We start from the raw sequence: 20955 nt of genomic DNA, 5'->3' as shown, positions 1-20955 counted from the left end.
TAACTAGACGTTTATAACGGTTATTTCAAAAACGCAGTCTGTCTGTTTTCGTTCTTTCCGTGGTTCGGGAGCCAGTCAAGGGTCAAACAAGCGCACTATCAGTCCAGGGCAAAAACCTGCTTCACTCCAGACTGAGAGAACGCATTTTTCTCTCTGACGCCGTCATCGAGCCTCTTCGTTGATAACCTTTCTTTGTGACCATTTCGGGTTTTTGACACATTTCTGAAATTTGTCATTAGCTGGTTGAATGACTTTCAAATAAGTTTTGGTAATCAGCATAATAATGTTTTTGTTAGTTTCTTTGTTGAAATGCCGTGTAAGATGTTACGCTCGAACTTAGGGTAGCCAGCTAGCTGGTTTTAGTTGACAGCTGGCACATAATAGCTTCTTTACTTTTGCCAAACTACTCTAATCCAATTCGGAGGTGAGAACACGAGATATTTTATTCAAGACAGTGCGCTTTATGTAACTGTTATCAAGCAACTACCTTTCTTTTAGTAGAAGATGTCCCATAGTAAGTTATTCACTTCCGCACATAACACCAACCCTAGCTAGCCTAGGCTAGCCATCTAGCTAGTCACCCCTCCCTTAACGTTACTCACTCGCTCTCTATCAACCAGACTCTTTCTGTGAAAATGTATTAAAAGCTGCGACTTACCTTTGGTATCACTTAAGAAGTAAAATATCACAAAGAGTCTGATCAAAACCATAGCGAATAAATTCATCGCTCCCACATTTACCACCGCGAAGGTTTTGTTTCGGTAAAGGCACAGTCGCTCGTGTTTACAGCGGCGGCTTATCTGCGGCCTCGCGCCGCTTGTCTCCGACCTGACGTCAAACTCGGCAGAGGGTTAAGCCCCGCCCCTTTATACAACCACTACATATTGTTTTCTTCTGTGATTTATAGCATTTATTATCATTATTATTATTATTATTATTTTAAAGTAATCAATTAAGCGTTTTGGTAGACGTATCTGTAAGAATATTTTATGCATGATTTGTATTCAGAAGCTTGAAATGATATATATAGAGAAAATAACACTGCATTCATATTCCGGTATGATATGGTGTTTTGTCTTATACTTTGAGTTAGGACTGAGTATGAAGGAATATATCAGCATATAGTATCAGTATCAGCATATAGCCACATGGAAGGGTATGACCAACACTGACGATGTTCACTGAACCTACGACAAAAACGCTCCTGGGTCCAAATCACGCGGTTCCGTTGAATACGTTTTTTGTTATATTTTTTTTTAATCTAGAACAGCTTCCCAAGTAAATGTCGCCATCGAGCGACGAATATAAGTAATGCATTAAAGAAATGAGGGAAAGGCCTCCACATTTACGTCTAAATTTAATTCCCACACACCACATGCGACCACAGGTGAACAAGTACGTTATTTCTGTCAGAGACAGGGAAAACTATTAAAATCAATACGAAGAACTAACCAGTTTACTTCAGTGCCTGAACCTCAAAGATAGTCATCACAGAGTTTAGAATTATATTTTAAACTGATTAAATAGAGAAGCTGAAAGTTGTCCCCGGTGAAACTGAATAGTGTATAATCAATAAAATAAGTTCAGCTTTGGTCCAATTTTGGACTGCTTATTCAAAATAAAGTTACATATAGTCATGATTGATGTTAAATCAAAGTATAAACACACCGATATGCCCCTGAAAAAAAGATATCGTCCTTCAAATATTATTTTAATTTGATCCAGTAATTTGCCGTGTTCATATTTTTTATGAACATGTGTAATTTGATTATTTTAAATAGGTAGTCAAAAATCGAACTGAACCTTCTTTATTATTTTTTCTTATTCATTTCTCTCAGCTGTTATGGTACCGGACAGACACCCTGCGCATGTATCAAATAAAGCTGTTCTGCTTAAAGCTCAGGCGCCTCTAAACCGGTGACGTCAGGGGCAGAGATGTCATGGCGTCGACGGAGCTGAGGCTGGGGCTGCAGTCTAGTTAAAGGCTGTCGTCGAGCTGCCATCGAAAATGGAGGAAAACGCCAACCTTCGTCGAGACACTGGCGGAAGCTCCCTGTGCACGGTTGTTTCTGGAGAAACGGGGGATATCAGGGCAGTTGGCGGAGTCAGAGTAGCGGCCGAGATGTGCAGTAAGAGAGAGCCTTCGGTCAGTACTTTGGGTAGTTGTACAACAAGCAGGACTCAAAGTGCTAATGCTAACGCGATCTCCTGCGCAGGCAGGTCAGACGTTTCTGAAATAATCGACACTCGTTCGACCGAAAACAAGATCATGCACTCGGACATTTCTTCTCAGGCGGTGCCGTCTGGTGTGGATCAGCTGAGCAATGGGATGGGACACGGCGCGTCGATTGCTGCTACCGGGAATGACGGAGACGCCACCTCAAAGTTAGTAAACATCCAAGCGAAGGGGGACCCCTCCGGCCTGATCCAGGCACCCGCTGTGGGGAGTTCAAATGTGCATAAGGATATTGTGGATTCTGTGGTTCAAGAGTCAGCGCAGCCGTCAAAGCCGACTCATTTGTGCCCGGACAGTAAAACGGCGAGCGCAAAATCGGGCACTTGTAATGCTAACGAGAACACCATTTCCGAGGGTCCCCCGAGTGGGAGTGAGCCGAGCATCGCGGCCGAGTCGCGCAGCTCCGACTCTCTGGAGTCCTTCTCCAACCTGAACTCATGCCCAAGTTCTGACCTCAACAGCGAAGGGTTGGAGGATAAGGCTCTCACCTTGGCCCTCCACAGCGAGTATGGCGCCGACGGAGCAAAGATGCCGTGTGGTAAAGACCGAGGCGCTGGCCAGTCCATATACCACATCAAGTGGATAAAGTGGAAGGACGAGAACACGCCTATCATCACCCAGAACGAGAATGGCCCGTGCCCTTTGTTGGCCATCATGAATGTCCTCCTGTTGGCCTGGAAGGTAAATTATGGCGACCTTACTGTTCAGTTTCCTATACAAATAAGTCCATCTTAGAAATTTCTAAAAATGAACCAAGCAGTTTTGTTTGTGCAGCCGGTTAGCTAGTCATCCTAGAAAGAAGAAAAATCCTCTTGCATTTTAGAAATCACAGGTATGGTCACGTAGTGTTGCTTAGTCTGCCTGCAAAAACAGAAAATTGTTAAAATATTATGCCTGAACACTTAGTAACACTTCTAGTGTATTGAACAGAAATAACTTTTATATACCCCTCTTTATTTTGAACAAACATGGAAGTTAGGTTTGTTTTGGTCATAATAATTGGAGAATCTACAATGAACAAAAGCAATAGCTTCTTACATCATTGCCAAAGTAAATAAATAATTCTGCGAGGATTTTTTTTCTTTCATTTTTCTTTCATTAACTAGTTGATACTCATAATAACAATATTAAAGTTATTATGATTATGCTTTAATTAAATATCATCACTGCAAATCATTAAATATGAAATGAAGAATTAAGCTATTGGTCTGGCTGAACAAGTTTATTTTAAATACACGGAGCTTGGAACAGTGAGGCTTACCCCCAATGGTCCTGTCTTTGTTGTCTTGTCCTCATATGGCTAACCACAAGTTCTTCTATCATTCTTTGTAGGCTCTAACCCAAAAAACATCTTCATCTCTTTAAATATTTTTTAAAAAGAAATTGGCAGAGTTTGGTGGCACAAATGAAAATGTGGTGTTCCACTCAGCTTCAGACAGCTTGTGTTCTAGCTTTTTAAAAGGCCTTTTCTCTGTTGTGCTAGCACCTTGTCGCCTGTGTGTCTATGCTAAGCAGTCTGTGCACGGTCATAAATGGGGTCGCATCCTGGATTTCAGCCTTGAACTCATTTGAATTATAAAGATACCATTTAATTACCCTGTTTGACAGCTCGCTGGCAGGCACCAGAGTCTCTGTTTGAGTCTTCATTTTTTAATCTTCAAAACGAGACTTCACATCGCTCAGCCCTGAAACTCCATTTGAAAAGCCACCGCCGTCTATGGAAATGATTGCCACATTGAGGACATATTTTGAGTGGAGTAGTGTGGTCGGAACAAGGGCTGGTCTGTTTCATGTAGCCCGTGAGTGCGGATGCAGCTGTTCCCTGGGGCTCTGACTTGCTGCCGTGAGCTGTACAGGTGCACCTTTTGAGAACGTAAGCCAAACACGGGATTGGGAGATCTTGTTTGCAGACCCGCTTCTCACCTTTAACGCGTTTTCACACTTTTTATCTGCAGGTCAAGCTTCCCCCAATGATGGAGATCATCACAGCAGAGCAGCTAATGGAGTATCTAGGTAAATATTAGTGAAATTGTAGTCATTCTGTCTGTAGTTCTTATTTTTACCTTATGCTACTTTTATGATTGGTTAAAAGCAATAGTCACAGGTCTTAAGTATACATGTACTGCCATAAGGACATTGCTATTGAATTGGGAGTAGCACAGATGTTGAACCAACTCTCAAAATTGTCTGGAGGTTCCTTTCACTAATCACTAGTTTGTCCTTGGGGACCTAATTTTGGCTCTGCGGTTATCAGAATTATGGGATAGTGTCTTGAAAGCACAGTAGGACTGCATGTGACATGAAAAGAGGTGTTTTGTGACCATAAGAATCCAAATCTTTATGTATGAAGTGTAGTAGAGCTGCATAATTTGAAGGGAAATAAATCACATTCTTTTGACTAACATTATTTACATTAAGTGGCTCATTTAAATGTCATAATTCCTCAGAGCACCCAGTTTGGATTGTTTCAGGTTAGGATACTCACAGGAATCGATAAAAGTGTGATTTTTATTAGATGATTTATATACAAATTGCTGTCATTTGTGAGATTGCAAAGGCTAGTAATAATGATTAACAAACAATACCATGAAGCCTTAAAGTGTAGCTTTGCGCTCCCTTCTCCACCCTATGGCACAAGCTTAAAGTTTCTCATCAGTTAAAATTACCAGTGGTTTAAATGGCCCCGTCGGCATCTCAGTCTGATGTAGCTGTGAGTATAGCAACATATGGTGAGCTGTGGTGAAACCAAAGTGTTTTGCGTTTGTGATTCAGTCTCCATTGTTGTTACTGTTCAGAGGCTGTAGTTTGCTGCAGTGCCAGCTGTAACGATTCCTGGCAGGGCGACGGTATTCATTTACTCAAGCCGAGGGAGACGGCACCTCCCAGTCGCCTCCCAATCATCTCCCCGAGACAGGTGCTGGAGCTTCAACCCAGTGTGAACTGAAGTGGCTCGTGGTCAGGTGTTGATGCGCCACGCCAAGTCAGGGGAATACCCAAGGGCCCACCCCCTTCATTAACGCCAGAGGAAAGCTAATACCCTTTTGCATCTTCCACCCCACTTTACCCCCCAGGCCCCGGGACAGCGCCCTTGCCATAACATGGGGCAGGGAGATGAGGAGTAAGGTGTTTTGTTACATACATCGTAGAGAGGGAGGGACGCCAGCGTCACGGTTTTTAAGGTCTCTCCGGTTTACATCTGACCCTGGTGGCGTGGTTTGCTCTGGAACCCATGGCTCTTTAGGTTACTTAGCGTACGGACGCTTGAATTCATGTAATGAAAATCCGTTGGTGTTGCTGTTACAAGTGAGAAATATGAAGTACACCAGCTGCTGAGTTATGTGACGGCTTGGAAGTCTTGAAAGGGGTCCAGATTAGTCATGCCGAGCTGGTTTGGAGTCAGAGAGGGAGAGAGAGACTTGTATTCATTATAATCAGATGTTTGTTCTAGTGCTCTGTGATGGTGAATGTAATAGTAAGCAGTAATGATTTGCATTCAGCGCACAGCTAAAATCAGAAACAGTGTAGTAATAAAAACCATCAACGCCCCCATTCTCAGACATCATAATACACTATTAAACACACTGTGTGTCACCAGTCAACATATACTGTGGAATCATATAGATTTTAAGCCTTTGGGTTTTGTTTTTTTGTTTTTTTGTTAATCTTATTACGAAATGTCATTCCAGGAAATATAGCATGCATTTTTTAAAGACGTGGCTTTATGGCTTTATGATTATTTTATGACTAAGCTTTAGTTACAATACTCATACATTCTGCAATAATGGATTAACTTGGTTCAGTTTCTGTTTGAAGTTGATCAAAGAATGCAGTTGGTTGCCACAACATGCACAGCAAATGAATGCTTGACCCCCAACAGTAAGCCCACGTCTTAATGTCTCTCAGCCTGTTTTATTTGCTAGATAGAAATCACTGACTTGCGTTTAAAATGCCATTCCATCGAGGGCTGGTTTTAGTTCCACACAGGCTGCACCCAGGCGATGCTGTCGTCCCAGCAGTGTTGTCGCCCTAAGTGATGCTGTCGCCAAGAAACCAAGGCTGTGTTCGATTAAATGGCGAACTGGAAACTCGGTAACTCGTGTTGTGAAATTGCACTCTGAGGCCCAGAAAAAGAAAAGGATCTTAGCACCTCCATAATTGTGTCAGTGTCAGAAGCCAAGCTCAGACTCGCAGTCCACATGACCTCGTTGCAGAGCCCATGACGTCAGGGTCCACAGAGCACAAGGCATGCGCGTGGCTCCCTTAAACAGAATCAGGCCTTAAACAGCCCAGCCTTGGGTCAGGAGGTTAGGAGGCCTGCGTCACACTGCTGGACCTGGATCACCATCCTGCTGGAGCCTTAAGGTCAGACTCGGGTGTTTTCATAAGGGAACGTGGCCTGCTGACATTTCGCAGTCACGCTCCAAGTTGCATTACAGGTTATAAAGAGGCCGGTGTCTCCATGGTCATCCAACCCCTTCCCTGGACGGGGTGTCGTCCCGAAATCCCCAGTAAGCTAGTCACAGTAGATGGAGAGTCCAATCGTACTCGCCCTGCTTGCTTAGGAAGGTGTATTCTCTGTCCCCTTCATAATGACCAAGGGCCGCCCGAGGAGGACGACCTCTTGTCGTGTGCGTTCTACGGTCGCTTGAATGTCCCCATGCTATTCTGCCTCATCTGAAGTTCACCCGCTGTTACTGGAAGCCATGGAGGAATATCCTGTTTGTGGTAGCTTTCAAAAAAAAAAACAGCAGCAGTCCACTTTAGGATGAATGGATGGGGTGAGACAGGAAAGAGAGAGATGCAGAAAGACAGAGAGATTGGCAGGAGAGGGAGATGGAGGGCATAGGTGGAAGGGGCGTGGCTTGGAATGTTTGGATTTTTTGAACAGGGAGGTTCGGCCAGGCCTTCATTCCTGACCATGCGCAGAGGAAGCTGAAACATGCAGAATGTTCCCCAGCTCTGCACTTGTCTGCCTCACCCCGGGAAGGCTCAGAACGTTCCTCTCTGTCTGTTCAGTGGAATGTCGGGATAAGAATGAAGGCTATGTGTAATGCTTTTAAGAAGCTGTTTAAGGATTAACGAGTTTGCTGTAATGGTCTTCCCGTTTCTCATGGTGGGTGCAGCACCAGAGTTGATGTTTTGGGTCTGGATTTATAGTGTCGCGTGTACACAGCTGCTCAACTAGTGCTCTTTATGGCAACAAATGTCTCTGGCTTAATTTGAAAAATTGAAAGGGTCGAAGATTTTCCATTCGCTGCCGTTTTCAGAATATGCATTGCATTATTCATTTGCATTACACAAGTTAATGCAGCAACCCACAAAAAAAGCAATACAAGAGATTGCTTGTTTGTGTGTGTGTGTGTGTTTTTCAAGACAGAAGCCTTTTTTTTTTTTTTTTTGGGTTTCTCTGACACTGACTTTTTGTGGCTTCCAGAGCAAGAAAAATCGTCTGATTATGATTTTGAGAAAGAGTGACTGACGGAAAGCAGCAGTCTGTAGTGCAGCTACCTGGCCAGACGTTACACCAGCATTTAATAGCGAATGTGAATCGATAGGAAAAGCCCTGCTGCAGAGGGTTCGCTACACTGTGTTCACATTTTGATTTAGTAGTCAATGCCACCTTCCTGTGGCCCTGTATTCAGGGGACAGGGTGTGCGTGGGTGTGTTTGGGTGAGAGCATGCATGCTTGAGTGCACGAGTATGTGTGTGAGTGCATGCGTCTTGGTGCACGTGTGAGTGAGTACAATACTAATCGGATGCCTTGCGGCTGAGCTTGGTCAAGTGACAGAGGTCAGGTGGAGCGGAAGCAGCCTGCCAGACTTGAGGCCTTAGCCTCAGGAGAGGAAAATGCGTCGCAGAGGAGCCTCCATGCCTTGTAATCACACATGACCGTTTACATGACCCCTAGTTGACCCCTAGCTGCCACCGGTCTGCGTCTCTGCCTTCAGTGCCTTAACTGCTCTCTGCTTTCGTTATCCAGCCAGTGGACATTTTAGAGTTTTAGGACTCATGTCTGTGCAAGGCCCCTTTTGGAGCCTTTCCTGGGAAGCAGCTGTGGAGTAGGCGCGGTCCCGCGTGCGCCCTAGGAGTAGGCGAGGTCCCGCGCACCCTAGGAGTAGGCGAGGTCCTGCACGTGACCAGAATAAGCATGTGAAGATCTGCTGCTTGCGCGTGGCCGTTTTATTAAGCACAGGATGTCGGGAGGGGCGTGGTGATGTTCCAGCTCTAAGCGCCTGTGTTTGGGATTGAGCGCTTTGGCTCTGATGTCTTTGTTTCCTCTCCTGTGATGTGTCTATATTGGTGCAATAATGATATGCTAAATCCTCGCTCTTTGTTGTTCTCCCCCACATCTACCTCTCTCTCTTTTCCTTTCTCTATCTCCTTTTCTCTCTCGACCACGTCTCTGCCATCCCATGTCTCTCCCTCTGCCTCTCAATCCTTTTCTGTGTCTCTCTCTCTCTCTCTCCCTCCCTCCCCATACACCAGGAGACTACATCCTCGACGCCAAGCCAAAAGAGATATCAGAGGCACAGCGGCTGAATTATGAGCAGGTGAGCGGGAGGGGCTTGTCGCTGTCGCTCAAATGTGCACACGCCCTCCAGCAAAGCCCTCCAGTCTGTGTTTACAGACCCGAGACATGCGAACACGCCTGCCTGCGCGCCACTGCGCCAACTCGGAACACGAGTGCCCTGTGCGTGTGTGTGTGTGTGTGTGTGTGTGTGTGTGTGTGTGTGTGTGTGTGTGTGCGTGCGTGTGTGCGTGCGTGTGTGCGTGCGTGTGTGCGTGCGTGTGTGCGTGCGTGTGTGCGTGCGTGTGTGCGTGCGTGTGTGCGTGCGTGTGTGCGTGCGTGCACGCGCACATGAGTCAGTGTGTAGCACATTAGCAGACACGTACACACACTCACTCAAGAAGCATTTTTTGCCCTTCTGCAAACTATAGCAATTACCCAGAGTGGCCCAACCATACCTCCGAGTAAGCAGGATGATAACGGCAGGGCGTGAAGGTTGTGGAGACGTGGGAGGGGGGAAGGGCTAGTCTGTACCCTGTAGGGTGTTGTGTAATGTAACTTGGTGTGTGTCTCTTAATGCCCTGGAGGGAGTGTGCACTGTGCAGGGACGCGTGGCAGTGTACAGTGAGAGAGCAGAAGAATAGGTGAGAGGGTGGGAGGGAGAGAGATTACAGATGCTCCTAAACATGATCCAACGCTAGCTTTTCAAACTAGTTCAGATGCTTTTGCATTGTTGTACTACATATTCATGTAAGTAAATCCTTGAATTGATGACTAGAGGCAGGGAGGGAGGGAGAGACAGAGTGGGTGGTGAGCGTTCCCTCTTCTAAGCTGCTCATCCTCCTCTCCGTATTCCTCCTGTTCAGTGGAAGTCTGTTCCCCTGTGTACCTTGGGGGGTGTTATCAATGTGTGATCAATCTGTGATCATTGTAAAGTTGTTTACATGGTAAAGGTCATTTACATGGCAGTGCACATGGACATTCTCGAGGTTCACATGGAAACGATTGTGTACAAGGTGAACGTTGTGTACACAGTAAAAATGTTAGTTTGGTTCACTCTGTGTGCCAAAATGCTAATGAGACCATCCAGCGCAGCAGAGGCTGGTTGTGGGTTTCCGCTCATATGCAGTGTTTCTTTGCTTTATGGGCGAAGCCGTCAGTACTTGAGAGACCTTCCCTCCGGAAAGCCGTTGATGTCTGCTGTTTGTTTGTTATCTGCCAGGCTGTGCTGCTTGGGAGAGGGTGCCAGTTGGGGCGCTGCTTCTGTCTGTGTGTGTCTGTGTGTGTCTGTGTGTGTCTGTGTGTGTGTCTGTGTGTGTGTCTGTGTGTGTGTCTGTGTGTGTGTGTTTAGATCGGCGTGTGCGGGGGCAGAGGCGGCCTTGCTCAGCGAGCGCTGGTTCCTCTCCTGCGCCGGGAGTTATTTGGGGGCTGCATGAGGTGGCCTGGCTCTGCGCCTTTGCCTCATGCCTCGTTAGCTCCCTCGCTGGAGTGCACGGTGTGGCTGTCAGCCGTGTGCTAAGCCATTACTCTGGGCCACTCTGTCTCCGCGCACAACGGGCTCTTTTTAATCTCTAAGAGGCTCAGACTTTCTTTCCTGTAGGCTTATTTTTAGCTTTGAGCATTAATGACAACGTTTGTTTATCACTGGTGACAGTGGATGGTGGCTGGGTGTGGTTGCGTCTGTTTGGACTGTGGTAGCACTCAGCAGGGATAGGAAGTAAGACGTGTGACATCCGTCAGATGCTATCAGGCGCGTGTGTGTTTGTGGTTTTCAGATTATCCCTGAACACTGACCAAACTGTCTGATATGATTCAGTTAGAAAGAGTGACGGATTGAAAAGAGCAGGCTGTTCTGCAGCCACCTGGCCAGACGTTACACCAGCGTTTAATAGCAGATGTGAATCGATAGGAACGGCCCTGCTGCAGCGTGTTTAAATCACATTTTGATTTAGCAGTCAGTGCCACTTCCCCCTTGGCCGTGTGTGTGTGTGTGTGTGTGTGTGTGTGTGTGTGTGTGTGTGTGTGTGTGTGTGTGTGTGTGTGTGTGTGTGTGTGTGTGTGTGTGTGTGTGTGTGTGTGTGTGTGTGTGTGTGTGTGTGTGTGTGTGTGTGTGTGAGAGATGTCATTAGTATTCTGGCACCCAGAGTGAACAAAGCTAAGATTTTTACCGTGTACACAGCAGTTTCCATGTGATCGTTTACAATGTCCATGTGCATGACCTTTACCATGTAAACAACCTGTTTTTGTGCGTGCGCACTCAGCATACACATTCACACTTGGAGTTCAGTTCAGGTTGGGAGCTACTTGTTGGACACTGTAGTTCGTGCCCTGGTGAGAGGGAGACGTAATGTTGGAAGGGCAGCCGGTCTGGCAGGGTTACTGGGCCCAAAGAGGGCCACCCACAAGCAAGTGTGGGTGGTTGCTGGAACAGGCTTGAATGGGGCAGGTGGGGGTGGTGGGGGTTGAGCTGTTGACTCTGCTGCACCTCCGGCCTCTCTGGTGGGTGCCCAGCCTGTGCGTGCTGAATCAGCCTGGCATGGCATCCAGCGGGCCAGTGACTCCAATTTCCCAACAGCAGCAGTAAGCAGGATTTTTGTAGAGGTATCTGATGGTGCTTCTATTTCTGGATCTTTTCTGTGATTTTGTTTCATTTCATTATTTATAATTCCCTGGAGCTGTCCATATGCATGCTAATTCATATATTATAGATAAGAAGTACAGGATATTGTGAAATTATTCACGTCATCAAATCATTATGCACACACAGTTTAAATGGTGCAGTCTAAAGCTGTTACATGATAGCTGAACATGCACATGCGGTACATACAGTCAATTCTTTGTCGTGTGTGTGTGTGTGTGTGTGTGTGTGTGTGTGTGTGTGTGTGTGTGTGTGTGTGTGTGTGTGTGTGTGTGTGTGTGTGTGTGTGTGAACAAGACGGGACAAGTTGCTTGAACAAGTAACCTGACTAAAGTCCTTGGTCAAGTTGCACGTTCCAAGTGAAGTACCAAGTCCACACGTGCGAGTCCTGAGTCAAGACAGTCAAATTGTCAAGTTTAATGCTCTTTCAATATTTAACACCAACAAAGTAGCCAATGTAGTATATTAAATTGACATAAATCAGTAATTGTTTTTCACGTATATATTGAAACTCAGAAATGACCTACAAATGAGATGAGATCGGTTTGAGAAGAGCTTTAAACGATGAAGTGCATCGGATCTTCACTGTACCTACCCAGACATTTTTTGACAAGAGCAGCTAGACAAAAACAATCAACAATATAAAGGGTGCGTTGGGAGAGAGCTCCCTTCACACATTATTAGCTGGTTATTACAGTGTTTGCCCCCTTCCTGATATCTTATTTTTTTGCATGTTTCACACTTAATGTTTCAAAACATCAAACAACTTTAAATATTAGACAAAGATAACACAAGTAAACAGAAAATGCAGTTTTTAAATGAAGGTTTTTATTATTAAGGGGAAAAAAATCTAAACCTACTGTAAAACATAAACCACAGTTAATTTATCACATCTTTGGAAAGCTGAGTTCAATTTCTCTAGCCACACCCAGGCCTGATTACTACTGTTCTCAATCAAGAAATCATTTAAATAGGACCTGCCTGATACAGTGAAGTAGACCAAAAGATCCAGACAAGCTAGACAGCATGCAGCAAGCCAAAGAAATTCAGGAACAAATTAGATACAAAGTTTTGCATTTTGTGTTTATTTGTATTATCTTTGTCTAATATTTACATTTGTTTGATGATCCGAAACATTAAGTGTGACAAACATGCAAAAAAATAAGATACCAAGAAGGGGGCAAACTCTTTTTTTTTTTTTTTTTTTTTTTTTTTTTAATCCAACTAGCTAATTATTTAGGTAAACTAACATAGGTAATATGTTACAGCCTTTCCGGTCGTTATGCAGTCTCATATGTCAAAGTTTGATGATGTTGCGTCCGACTCGGTGATCTGTTTTGCATGTTGCCAGAGTCGCAAATCTTTCGTGACTCGAGCCGAACTTGAGCCCACGCTTCTGGCGTGAGGCAGATGCTGCAGTCGCTGGATGGACAGACTGTGTTGGCTAGGTGTGGGGGGAAGATTGGTGGTGTCTGGGCTGGAGACAGGAAGTGCACTTGGTTTGATGGGGCTGGCGCAAACGATGGTCACGGAGAGGACTGACGGGGTGCAGCGGTCTGCCTGACATTAGCTTGTTTGCTGTTCCTTATCGTGTGGTTACTTTCCTCACCCCTCTGCACTTGGGCGATGTTCTAGTGTGTTTGCGTTCCTGTTGAGTGTGTGGGTCTGTGTATGTGCTGTGTAGTTTATTTAGGCATTTAGACTTCACTGTAAATGCTGCCCCATTCTCTCACTCTTCCACTTTTCTCTCAAAATATTGCTGCATGAAATTCTGTGCGATCCGTTGGTCATTTGCTAAAAGCGTTTGTACCAACACCTCGGGTTTATCATACGCAGGTACAGCTACGCACCGTACATGTAGTCTACCTAACACTACCAGACGCGCTGCTCCGCTGAGGCTCCAGCGCTTCCATGCACCAGAAGAAGCGAACAAACTCATTTTCCACAGCATATTACAGAATACCTATGGATTTGGATGGGATTAAAATAACCGGGTTTTTTTGGGTTGTTTTTTTTTTTTTTTTACTGGTCATTTATAGTAGGTAAAGGGCGCCTGAATTTTTACCTACGCAGGAACTCACAGTCCGTACAAACGACTGACATGGCATATCGGGGCGGCACTAAAATCACTGCGGAAAGGGAGTCGTGGCTACATTACCCCACCTCCCCACGTAAAACGAATTCCGTCCGAATAGGGCTCAGTGAGCCTTACTGGCAGCACCGTGTTTAGACTGAGGGTACCACTGAAGAGACAAAAATAACGGCAGTTATTTGTCAGTTTCCGGTAGAAAGCTGTTTTTAAAGAGAAAACAGACGGAGAAAAAGACAGACATGTGTAACCATCCAACCATTTCAAATACAATAAGTTTAAAGAGGAAAGGGGGAGACGACACTGGTTCTGCTGTTTCCTGTTCTGAGCCCCCTCTTATACAGTGCCTCCCTCCCTCTCTCTCTCTCTCTCTCTCTCTCTCTCTCTCTCTCTCTCTCTCTCTCTCTCTCTCTCTCTCTCTCTCTCTCTCTCTCTCTCTCCTCTCTCTCTCTCTAGAACATGAGTGATGCGATGGCAGTCCTGCACAAGCTGCAGACTGGTTTGGACGTGAACGTGAAGTTTACGGGTGTACGGGTGTTCGAGTACACACCGGAGTGCATCGTCTTTGACCTGCTCGACATCCCGCTCTATCACGGCTGGCTCGTCGATCCCCAGGTGCCTGACCCCTCTGCTCCAGCCACAGATGGCAGCTTGTCCGAAAAACAGAATGTTTCTGTCCAAAACGAGCAAGCAAACAAAACTAAAACCGAGTGTAGGTGTTGCACAAAGGGTGTCACCAGCGCTGTGATGTCATCTGAACCCAGCGTTTGCTGGAGGCAGTTGGGGAAACGAGGGTGGTTTTGTTTTTTAATTATTCTTGTTTTTGTGTTATTTCTTTCCATTGATTACACTGGAAAATGTTGTGGGTTTTTTTGTGGGGTTTTTTTCATTATTTTTTCATTACACATTTTTAATTTTTTTCACAAATTAAAATATGTGCAACTTTATAGTACGTTTTATGCAAATCTGTTTTTATCATTTTTCTGTCAGGCCTGGTTATTAAGTTAAAGGGCTTTTAAATGTTATAAATATATATTACTAAGTCTGTTATTACACTTGTATTATATACAAACTTCTGAAAATGCTTGTGTCTATTTGCTTATATTTGGACTCAGGAACACCCCTCTTCTAGCACATAGACTAGCTCCACATTCCCTTGTTCCACTTCCCTTATTATACATGATGACATGGGAATAGAGTGAGAGAACTAAAGGCTGGGTTATTTATTTATGTATTTTATGTATCGCATGGGACAAAATCTCTTAATCATTGTTATCTAGTGTGGAATTCTGCTAATATAGAGAGTGGATCAGCATGAATTAAAGGACATATCCTCCCTTCTCTACCATTGTCTAAGAAATCTCTCTCTCTCTCTCTCTCTCTCTCTCGTAGATGGGGGACATGGTGAAGGCTGTGGGGAACTGCAGTTATAACCAGCTGGTTGAGAAGATCATCAGTTATAAGCAGTCAGCGAGCAGTGAGCTGGCTGGTGAAGGTGTGAGGAGACTTTCTCCTCTTAGCTCTCTGTCCTTCTGTCCCTGCAGCTGTGTGTCCAGCTCCTTCATGCATCGTGTGTATGTTTGCGTGTGTGTGTGTGTGTGTGTGTGTGTGTGTATAAGCGAGAGATGTATATCCGTCTTGTTTAGGTTTGTCCTTGGGCTGGATTTTTTCATGGGGGTTGTTGCATCACAAAAATAAACAGTGTGAGTCAGTCATATAGAAAGTGTTCACAGGAACGCACGCATACACACGGTGCTTCTTTTGTCCATGTGTCCTCTCCCCATCTCCTCTTGGCTGTTGTCATTGTCTGTTCCTGTGTAAGGAGCAAGCGCGCTCTCTCTCGCGCTCACTCTTGCGTGCACTCGCGCTCTCTCTCTGTGTTCCTGTTTAAGGAGCACTCTTTCTCTCCCTTTCTCTCTGTAAGTGCAACTTGGCTCTCCTATCACATTGTGTATATTTATCCCTTTGCCTGCTGCATTTCTGTGTGTTGAATAACTTCTGATACATTATTCTCTTTCTGTGTTTGTAATGGTGGGACATGAGAGTAGACTGTAATACTGTGTCTAATATGACTTTGTCTTTTTCTGTACGCCTGCTTAAATAGTTTTTCTGTGTTTATATGTTCACCTGGATACTCATGTGGTCACGTGTGTGTGTGTGTGTGTGTGTGTGTGTGTGTGTGTGTGTGTGTGTGCGCGCGCGCGCGCGCATGCATATGTGTACATATGTGCTCATGCGTGTGCACCTCTGTGCGTCACTCAGGGTTTGTGGCAGAGCACTTTCTCAACAGCACAGCCACCCAGCTGACTTACCATGGCCTGTGTGAGCTCACCTCCACCGTGCAGGAGGGAGAACTCTGTGTGTTCTTTAGAAACAACCACTTCAGCACCATGACCAAGTTCAAGGTGAACACACACATACACATACACACTCACACACATACATACCCAAGCGTCAATGCATACATATATAATTGTCACTGAAAAATGCACAACCAAAAAAACATTATACAATGTTACTGTGGCCTATAGTGAAAAAATGATGTGCACTAGGGCCCTCTTGTGGCCAACAGCACAATTCCGTAGACCTTTATAAAAATGAAAATCGATCCGTGTAATTATTACCATTTCTTTCACATTTTCTATCAGCACACATCCGTCTCTTATTGCTGAAGGCTTCCTAAGGGTGCACGGGGTTCAGTGTCCTGGCAAGGATGCTCAAAGGGGGTGTGGTGAATCATCATAGTCATAAACAGCAATGACTCAGCGAGGCTGAGTATAGTTGAGCGGTGAGAGTTGAGGTCTGTTACTGTCCCTGACCCAGCATAGCAGTGGTCTGGAGATATGCAGCCAAGTGTTGCAAGTGGAAACGCGCACGCAGCTAACAGGTAAAAGAGCTGGCCCTGTACGCCATGTAAGCCCCGCACACTTGTGAACATTAACTCGGTCATACGCACATGCTCGCGTGTACACATGCACACATCCATGCTGTACTTAATGTATGCATTTGCAGATATTGTAAGGCTGAGACAGTTACACAACCATGTTGAAATGTGTGGTGTGCTGGGGTAAGATAAGCTGTCTGTGGGTGGGTATGTGGGAGAGAGTGTAAGCATTTAGTCGTTGACAGATCTGGCCTCGTGCGTGCGTGCGTGCGTGCGTGCGTGCGTGCGTGTGTGTGTGTGTGTGTGTGCGTGTGTGTGTGTGCGCGCGCACATGCGTTGCAGCAGGACCAACTATACCTGATGGTGATGATCCTTTGTGGTGTGTGTGTGTGTGTTTTTTGTTTTTGTTTTTGTTTTTGTTTTGTTTTTCCCCCTCGGCAGGGCCAGTTATACCTACTTGTGACTGATCAGGGCTTCTTGACAGAAGAGAAGGTGGTGTGGGAGAGCCTGCACAACGTGGACGGCGACGGCAACTTCTGTGACTCGGAATTCCGACTGAGGCCGCCCTCCGACCCGGAGACCGTCTACCATGGACAGCAGGATCAGATCGACCAGGTCAGGACCACAGTCTCTATACAAGCTCTACAGATCTAGCCACAGCTGGGCCAAACTCCAAAATACTCTGTCATCTTAACAGTAGGACTCTGAAGTTTCCAGTTGTTCCCACATGTATGTAATTTCCCAGAGTCCCCTGTGCGTGTTTACCTCTAGAGGTGCAGCTTTTAACGTATGTCTTGTAAGTGTAAACTCTTGAAAACTCCACATGTGTATTCATGGTCCAGATAGTATCATGTATCAAAGACAAATTTTTCTTTTTGTATATAAATCATATGAAATGTTGGAGCTAATTCTGTTAAGACATTATATGTAAAACAGTAATTAAAACTTTTATTATTCATTTAAATTAAGAGTTTTGCTCAGAATATTGATAGTATTGTAAATCATATCTAATTGCAACAGATTTTAAAATGGCATTCATTATATAAATCATGATTTTGATATGAGATCGTTCAGTTGTTCAGCTTTATTCATCAACATGATCATTGCACAGTTCCGAAGCTCAGGGTAGAGCTGGAGGCTTTTGTCTGCTTGTCTTCCTGATACTAAACTTAGATTTCAGGTTAATCTAAGACCTTGAGGAGCATGTGTGGGGCTCGAGGGGGGTCTAAGATGCAGGGGTTGTAGCCGCAGCCTGTCTGTGGAGAGGGAGAGAGGGAGGGAGGGAGAGAGAGAGAGAGAGAGAGGGAGAGAGAGAGAGATATAGATTCAAAGATTCAATAATTGATGTTAAAAGCTTTGGGTCTCCTTTTTCCTGCAACCCTCCTCTGTCCCTGTGGGTTTAGGACTATGAGAGCAAACCTACCCACATGATGTTTTTTACATGAGAGCATCTCATGTGCTCTCTCTCTCTCTCTCTCTCTCTCTCTCTCTCTCTCTCTCTCTCTCTCTCTCTCTCTCTCTCTCTCTCTCTCTCTGGTTTTCCCTCTTCCTCCTGCCGCTCATTGCTTTTATTGCCTCTGGAAAATTGGATATTTTGTGTCTCCTGAAACTGTTTGTCAGCTCCTGACACTTTTTTATGCTTTGAGCATGCTGATTGGTTAGCAGTGAGAGTGTTTCAGGGTTATGACCAGGCTTCAGTCTTCATCCCACAGGAACAGCAGAGGGCGCTAAAGTCCTCTCCAGAGTAGTACATTTAGTTTTTTGACATGATTTTATTTTTAACTCCTTCTCAGGTTATGCTTACAAAGCTACATTTACTTCTACTAGATCATCTCACAGGAGGAACAGTACTGGGTTTAACTGGAGGCTAAAGTGCTTGTGTGGTTGGGTTGTGTTGTGTGCAGGACTACTTGATGGCGCTGTCCCTGCAGCAGGAGCAGCAAAGTTCTGAGCTGGGCTGGGAGCAGCTACCTGAGGGCATCAGTGATCTGGAACTGGCCAAGAAGCTCCAGGAAGAGGAGGACCGCAGAGCCTCCCAGTTCTACCAGGAGCAGGAGGAGGAGCAGGCGCAGGCAGCTGCAGCAGCCGCACAGGCCCAGGTACCCAAACCCTCAGAGCCGCGGGGGGCTTCTGTGACTCGGCTAATCGTTCAGCTCTATCCATCAGCAGGGTTGTTATCAGAGGCTTAGGGCCATACAGAAGTACTCACCCCCTTAAACGAAATCAGTCATCTGGATTACAAATCACATGTGCACAGATTGTTCCAGTCTGTGTTTTTACTGCAAGCCAATATGCTCCTAAAATAACATTTTCGAAGTCAAAATCCTTTATTTGTCAGCAGATCTCTTAACACTGAAGAAATGCTGCTTGCATAAGTAATTGAACTCTTTCAAAGTAGCTCCTGGTCGAACCAATTTCTGCTGCATTGACAGCTTTGCTCAGGTAAACGTCTGCCTGCGAGGGACTTGCGCTAATTCATCCTGACGGAGAACACCGGGATAACTGAACTACGGATTTCAAACAGTCCCACAGATTCTGGGTGGGACTGAGATGTGGACCTTGATTTGGCCACAGTGGAACAATCGCCTTTGTGGTGTTCCACTCCTGTGTTTCGTTTGTTGCTCGAGATCACTGTCCTGCTGAGAGTATTTGAGACTGAAGCAGTGATGCTTCATTACTTCATGTAATGCAGTAACTTCATTTTCTTCAGTAATGCCTAGCCAACCTCCCATACAGGCCAGTGGCATGCAGAGCTCTTGATGGGGCTGACTGGTGCACCTTCACTGCTGAGATGGTGATTGTCGAGGAATGGCTAATGTTAGGTGTGTGGGATGCAGAGCTCTTGATACGGCTGACTGGTGCACCTCCACTCCAGTCTCAGCCACTGAACTCTGGAGCTCCTTCAGAGCCACTGCTGGAGTCTCTGATACCGAGTTTTAAGGGACGTCTTGTCTAGGCAGTGCCTGGGTGGAGTGAGGCAGCCTCTGTTTCCTCACAACTGATCCGATAGTGCTCACCAGGATGTCCAAACACTGGGGTATTATTTTGTAGTGTTTTTCCTAACTTGTGCGTGGCTGTGATGTTCTCTTTCATTTCCTTAGACTGCTCTTTGTGCTACATTTTCCCAGCTCTCCTCCAGATTCACAGGTAAATGGTACTTGAATGAAAGGGTCTTTTTATCCAGATAAGGGGAAGTTTTTAGGAAACTTTAGAAAGGTCATACCTGTAAGGCGACCGTGTCCTCGTGAGTGCAGTATCTATGCAAATGTGGAGCTTCCATAACTCAGGAATATGCAAGCAGCATGTTTGTTGTTAGTCCCTTTTGTCACAGAATACTTTCCTTGCATAAAACCAGTATCACTTTAAATAATTAGGACACAGCATGAAATATAAAAAAATATGTCACTTGTAATACAGGTTTTTCAGATGACTTAGGTGGGATGAACACTTTTGCAAGGCAGTGTATCTACATATTTTCTTACCTTCTGCACACTTCTACAAACTTTAGCGAATGTAATTCCTGTAGCATGTGGTAGAATGTCTGTCTCTCTTCCTCACTCCCCCCTGCAGGGCCAACAGCAGGCAGCAGGGGGCGCTCAGGCCGACGGCGCAGTGGCAGGGGCAGCATCGGGGACGGCCTCCCTGAGCCCAGGCAAGCAGGCCTCCGCTGGGGAGCGCAAAACCAAGAAAGAGGCCAAAGACAAAGACAAATGTGTCCTCTTGTAACGGAAGCGGATTTGTTGTTTGAGAGGCATCAGAGGACATCATTTCACACTGACTCAGTCCTGTCCAGAAAGGCAAGAAGAGATGGGGAGGAAGTGATTTAGGAAAGAGCGAGGTGAGGTGAGGAGCGTGAGAGAGAGAGAGAGAGAGAGAGAGAGAGAGAGAGAGAGATGTAGGAAGGAAAGAACCTGCTGTTCCTAAGCCACTGGTGCCTGACTTTCTTAGCCCTCTGTGCTCTGAGCTCACAGTACAGGGCAGTGGGGTAGAACTGCCCCTGTGACTTTCCTCAAGCTTGCAGCCCCTTCCTACAGGTGCCCAGCACACCGCTGTGGGGTGACGCCAAGCTTATGGAGGAGGAATTTTATAACAAAAGCAGAAAAATTCAGAAACAGAACCACCGAGGGGGGAAAGGCACCATTTTTTTTTTTTTTTTTTTTTTTCCGTTTTTGTTGAGTTCTGTTGTTATTTGTTGTTCCTAAGCTACTTTATACCAGTTGACACTTACACTTCATATATGTAGAGATGTTTGGTTTGTTTTCGAGGCCTAATATTTAAATACAGCTTGTTTTGAAGGTCATTCTTGCGAAGAAGAGGATGCATAGGTAGCCGGCCTACACATCGCTGTGCAAAGATGTTTCTTCCATGACAAACTTGGGTTTCCTAATTCAATGCCAAATATGTTTTCTTCGGCAGTCCACAGATATGGAGGTGTGACCTTACTTCCCTCTGCGTTCTGTTGGAGAGGTGGGTGTCCAAGTTAGATGCACCTTATTCTTGTGTCATGATGGAGAGGTGGTGAAAGTTATGTTCATCTAACCTGGAGATGAAGTGAACGGGATTATTGCAATCAGGAATTTTAATTTACTCTCACTGCCTG

General features: G+C 45.4%; 2 protein-coding genes across 3 annotated transcripts in view; one reads left to right on the top strand and one right to left on the bottom strand.

Moving 5' to 3' along the window:
• The window catches only part of adam10a (ADAM metallopeptidase domain 10a), a 59065-nt gene extending 58255 nt beyond the window's left edge, over window positions 1–810 (bottom strand). Inside the window, exon 1 of the mRNA XM_035521087.1 lies at window positions 659–810. Coding sequence (XP_035376980.1) covers window positions 659–725 — 67 coding nt within the window. The 5' untranslated portion in view covers window positions 726–810. The remainder of the gene's footprint in view (window positions 1–658) is intronic.
• A 563-nt stretch (window positions 811–1373) lies between these two features.
• mindy2 (MINDY lysine 48 deubiquitinase 2) lies at window positions 1374–20206 on the top strand. Of its 2 annotated transcripts, XM_035520970.1 has the most exons (10): window positions 1374–2146; window positions 2294–2917; window positions 4192–4249; window positions 8723–8787; window positions 13928–14086; window positions 14864–14966; window positions 15734–15876; window positions 16797–16970; window positions 18260–18454; window positions 19926–20206. In XM_035520970.1, the coding sequence occupies exons 1-10, from the start codon at window positions 2009–2011 to the stop codon at window positions 20079–20081; spliced, it is 1815 nt and encodes a 604-aa protein (XP_035376863.1). In that variant the 5' UTR covers window positions 1374–2008; the 3' UTR covers window positions 20082–20206. The 2 variants fall into 2 exon arrangements, with proteins under 2 accessions (XP_035376863.1, XP_035376862.1); XM_035520969.1 differs by having other exon boundaries at window positions 1374–2917.
• Window positions 20207–20955: the final 749 nt, after the last annotated feature.

Source organism: Electrophorus electricus, chromosome 21 (genome assembly GCF_013358815.1).
Source record: "Electrophorus electricus isolate fEleEle1 chromosome 21, fEleEle1.pri, whole genome shotgun sequence".
Classification (NCBI taxonomy): Eukaryota; Metazoa; Chordata; class Actinopteri; order Gymnotiformes; family Gymnotidae; genus Electrophorus; species Electrophorus electricus.
Note: the sequence above shows the minus strand (reverse complement) of the source record. Positions and strands in the feature narration are given on the sequence as shown.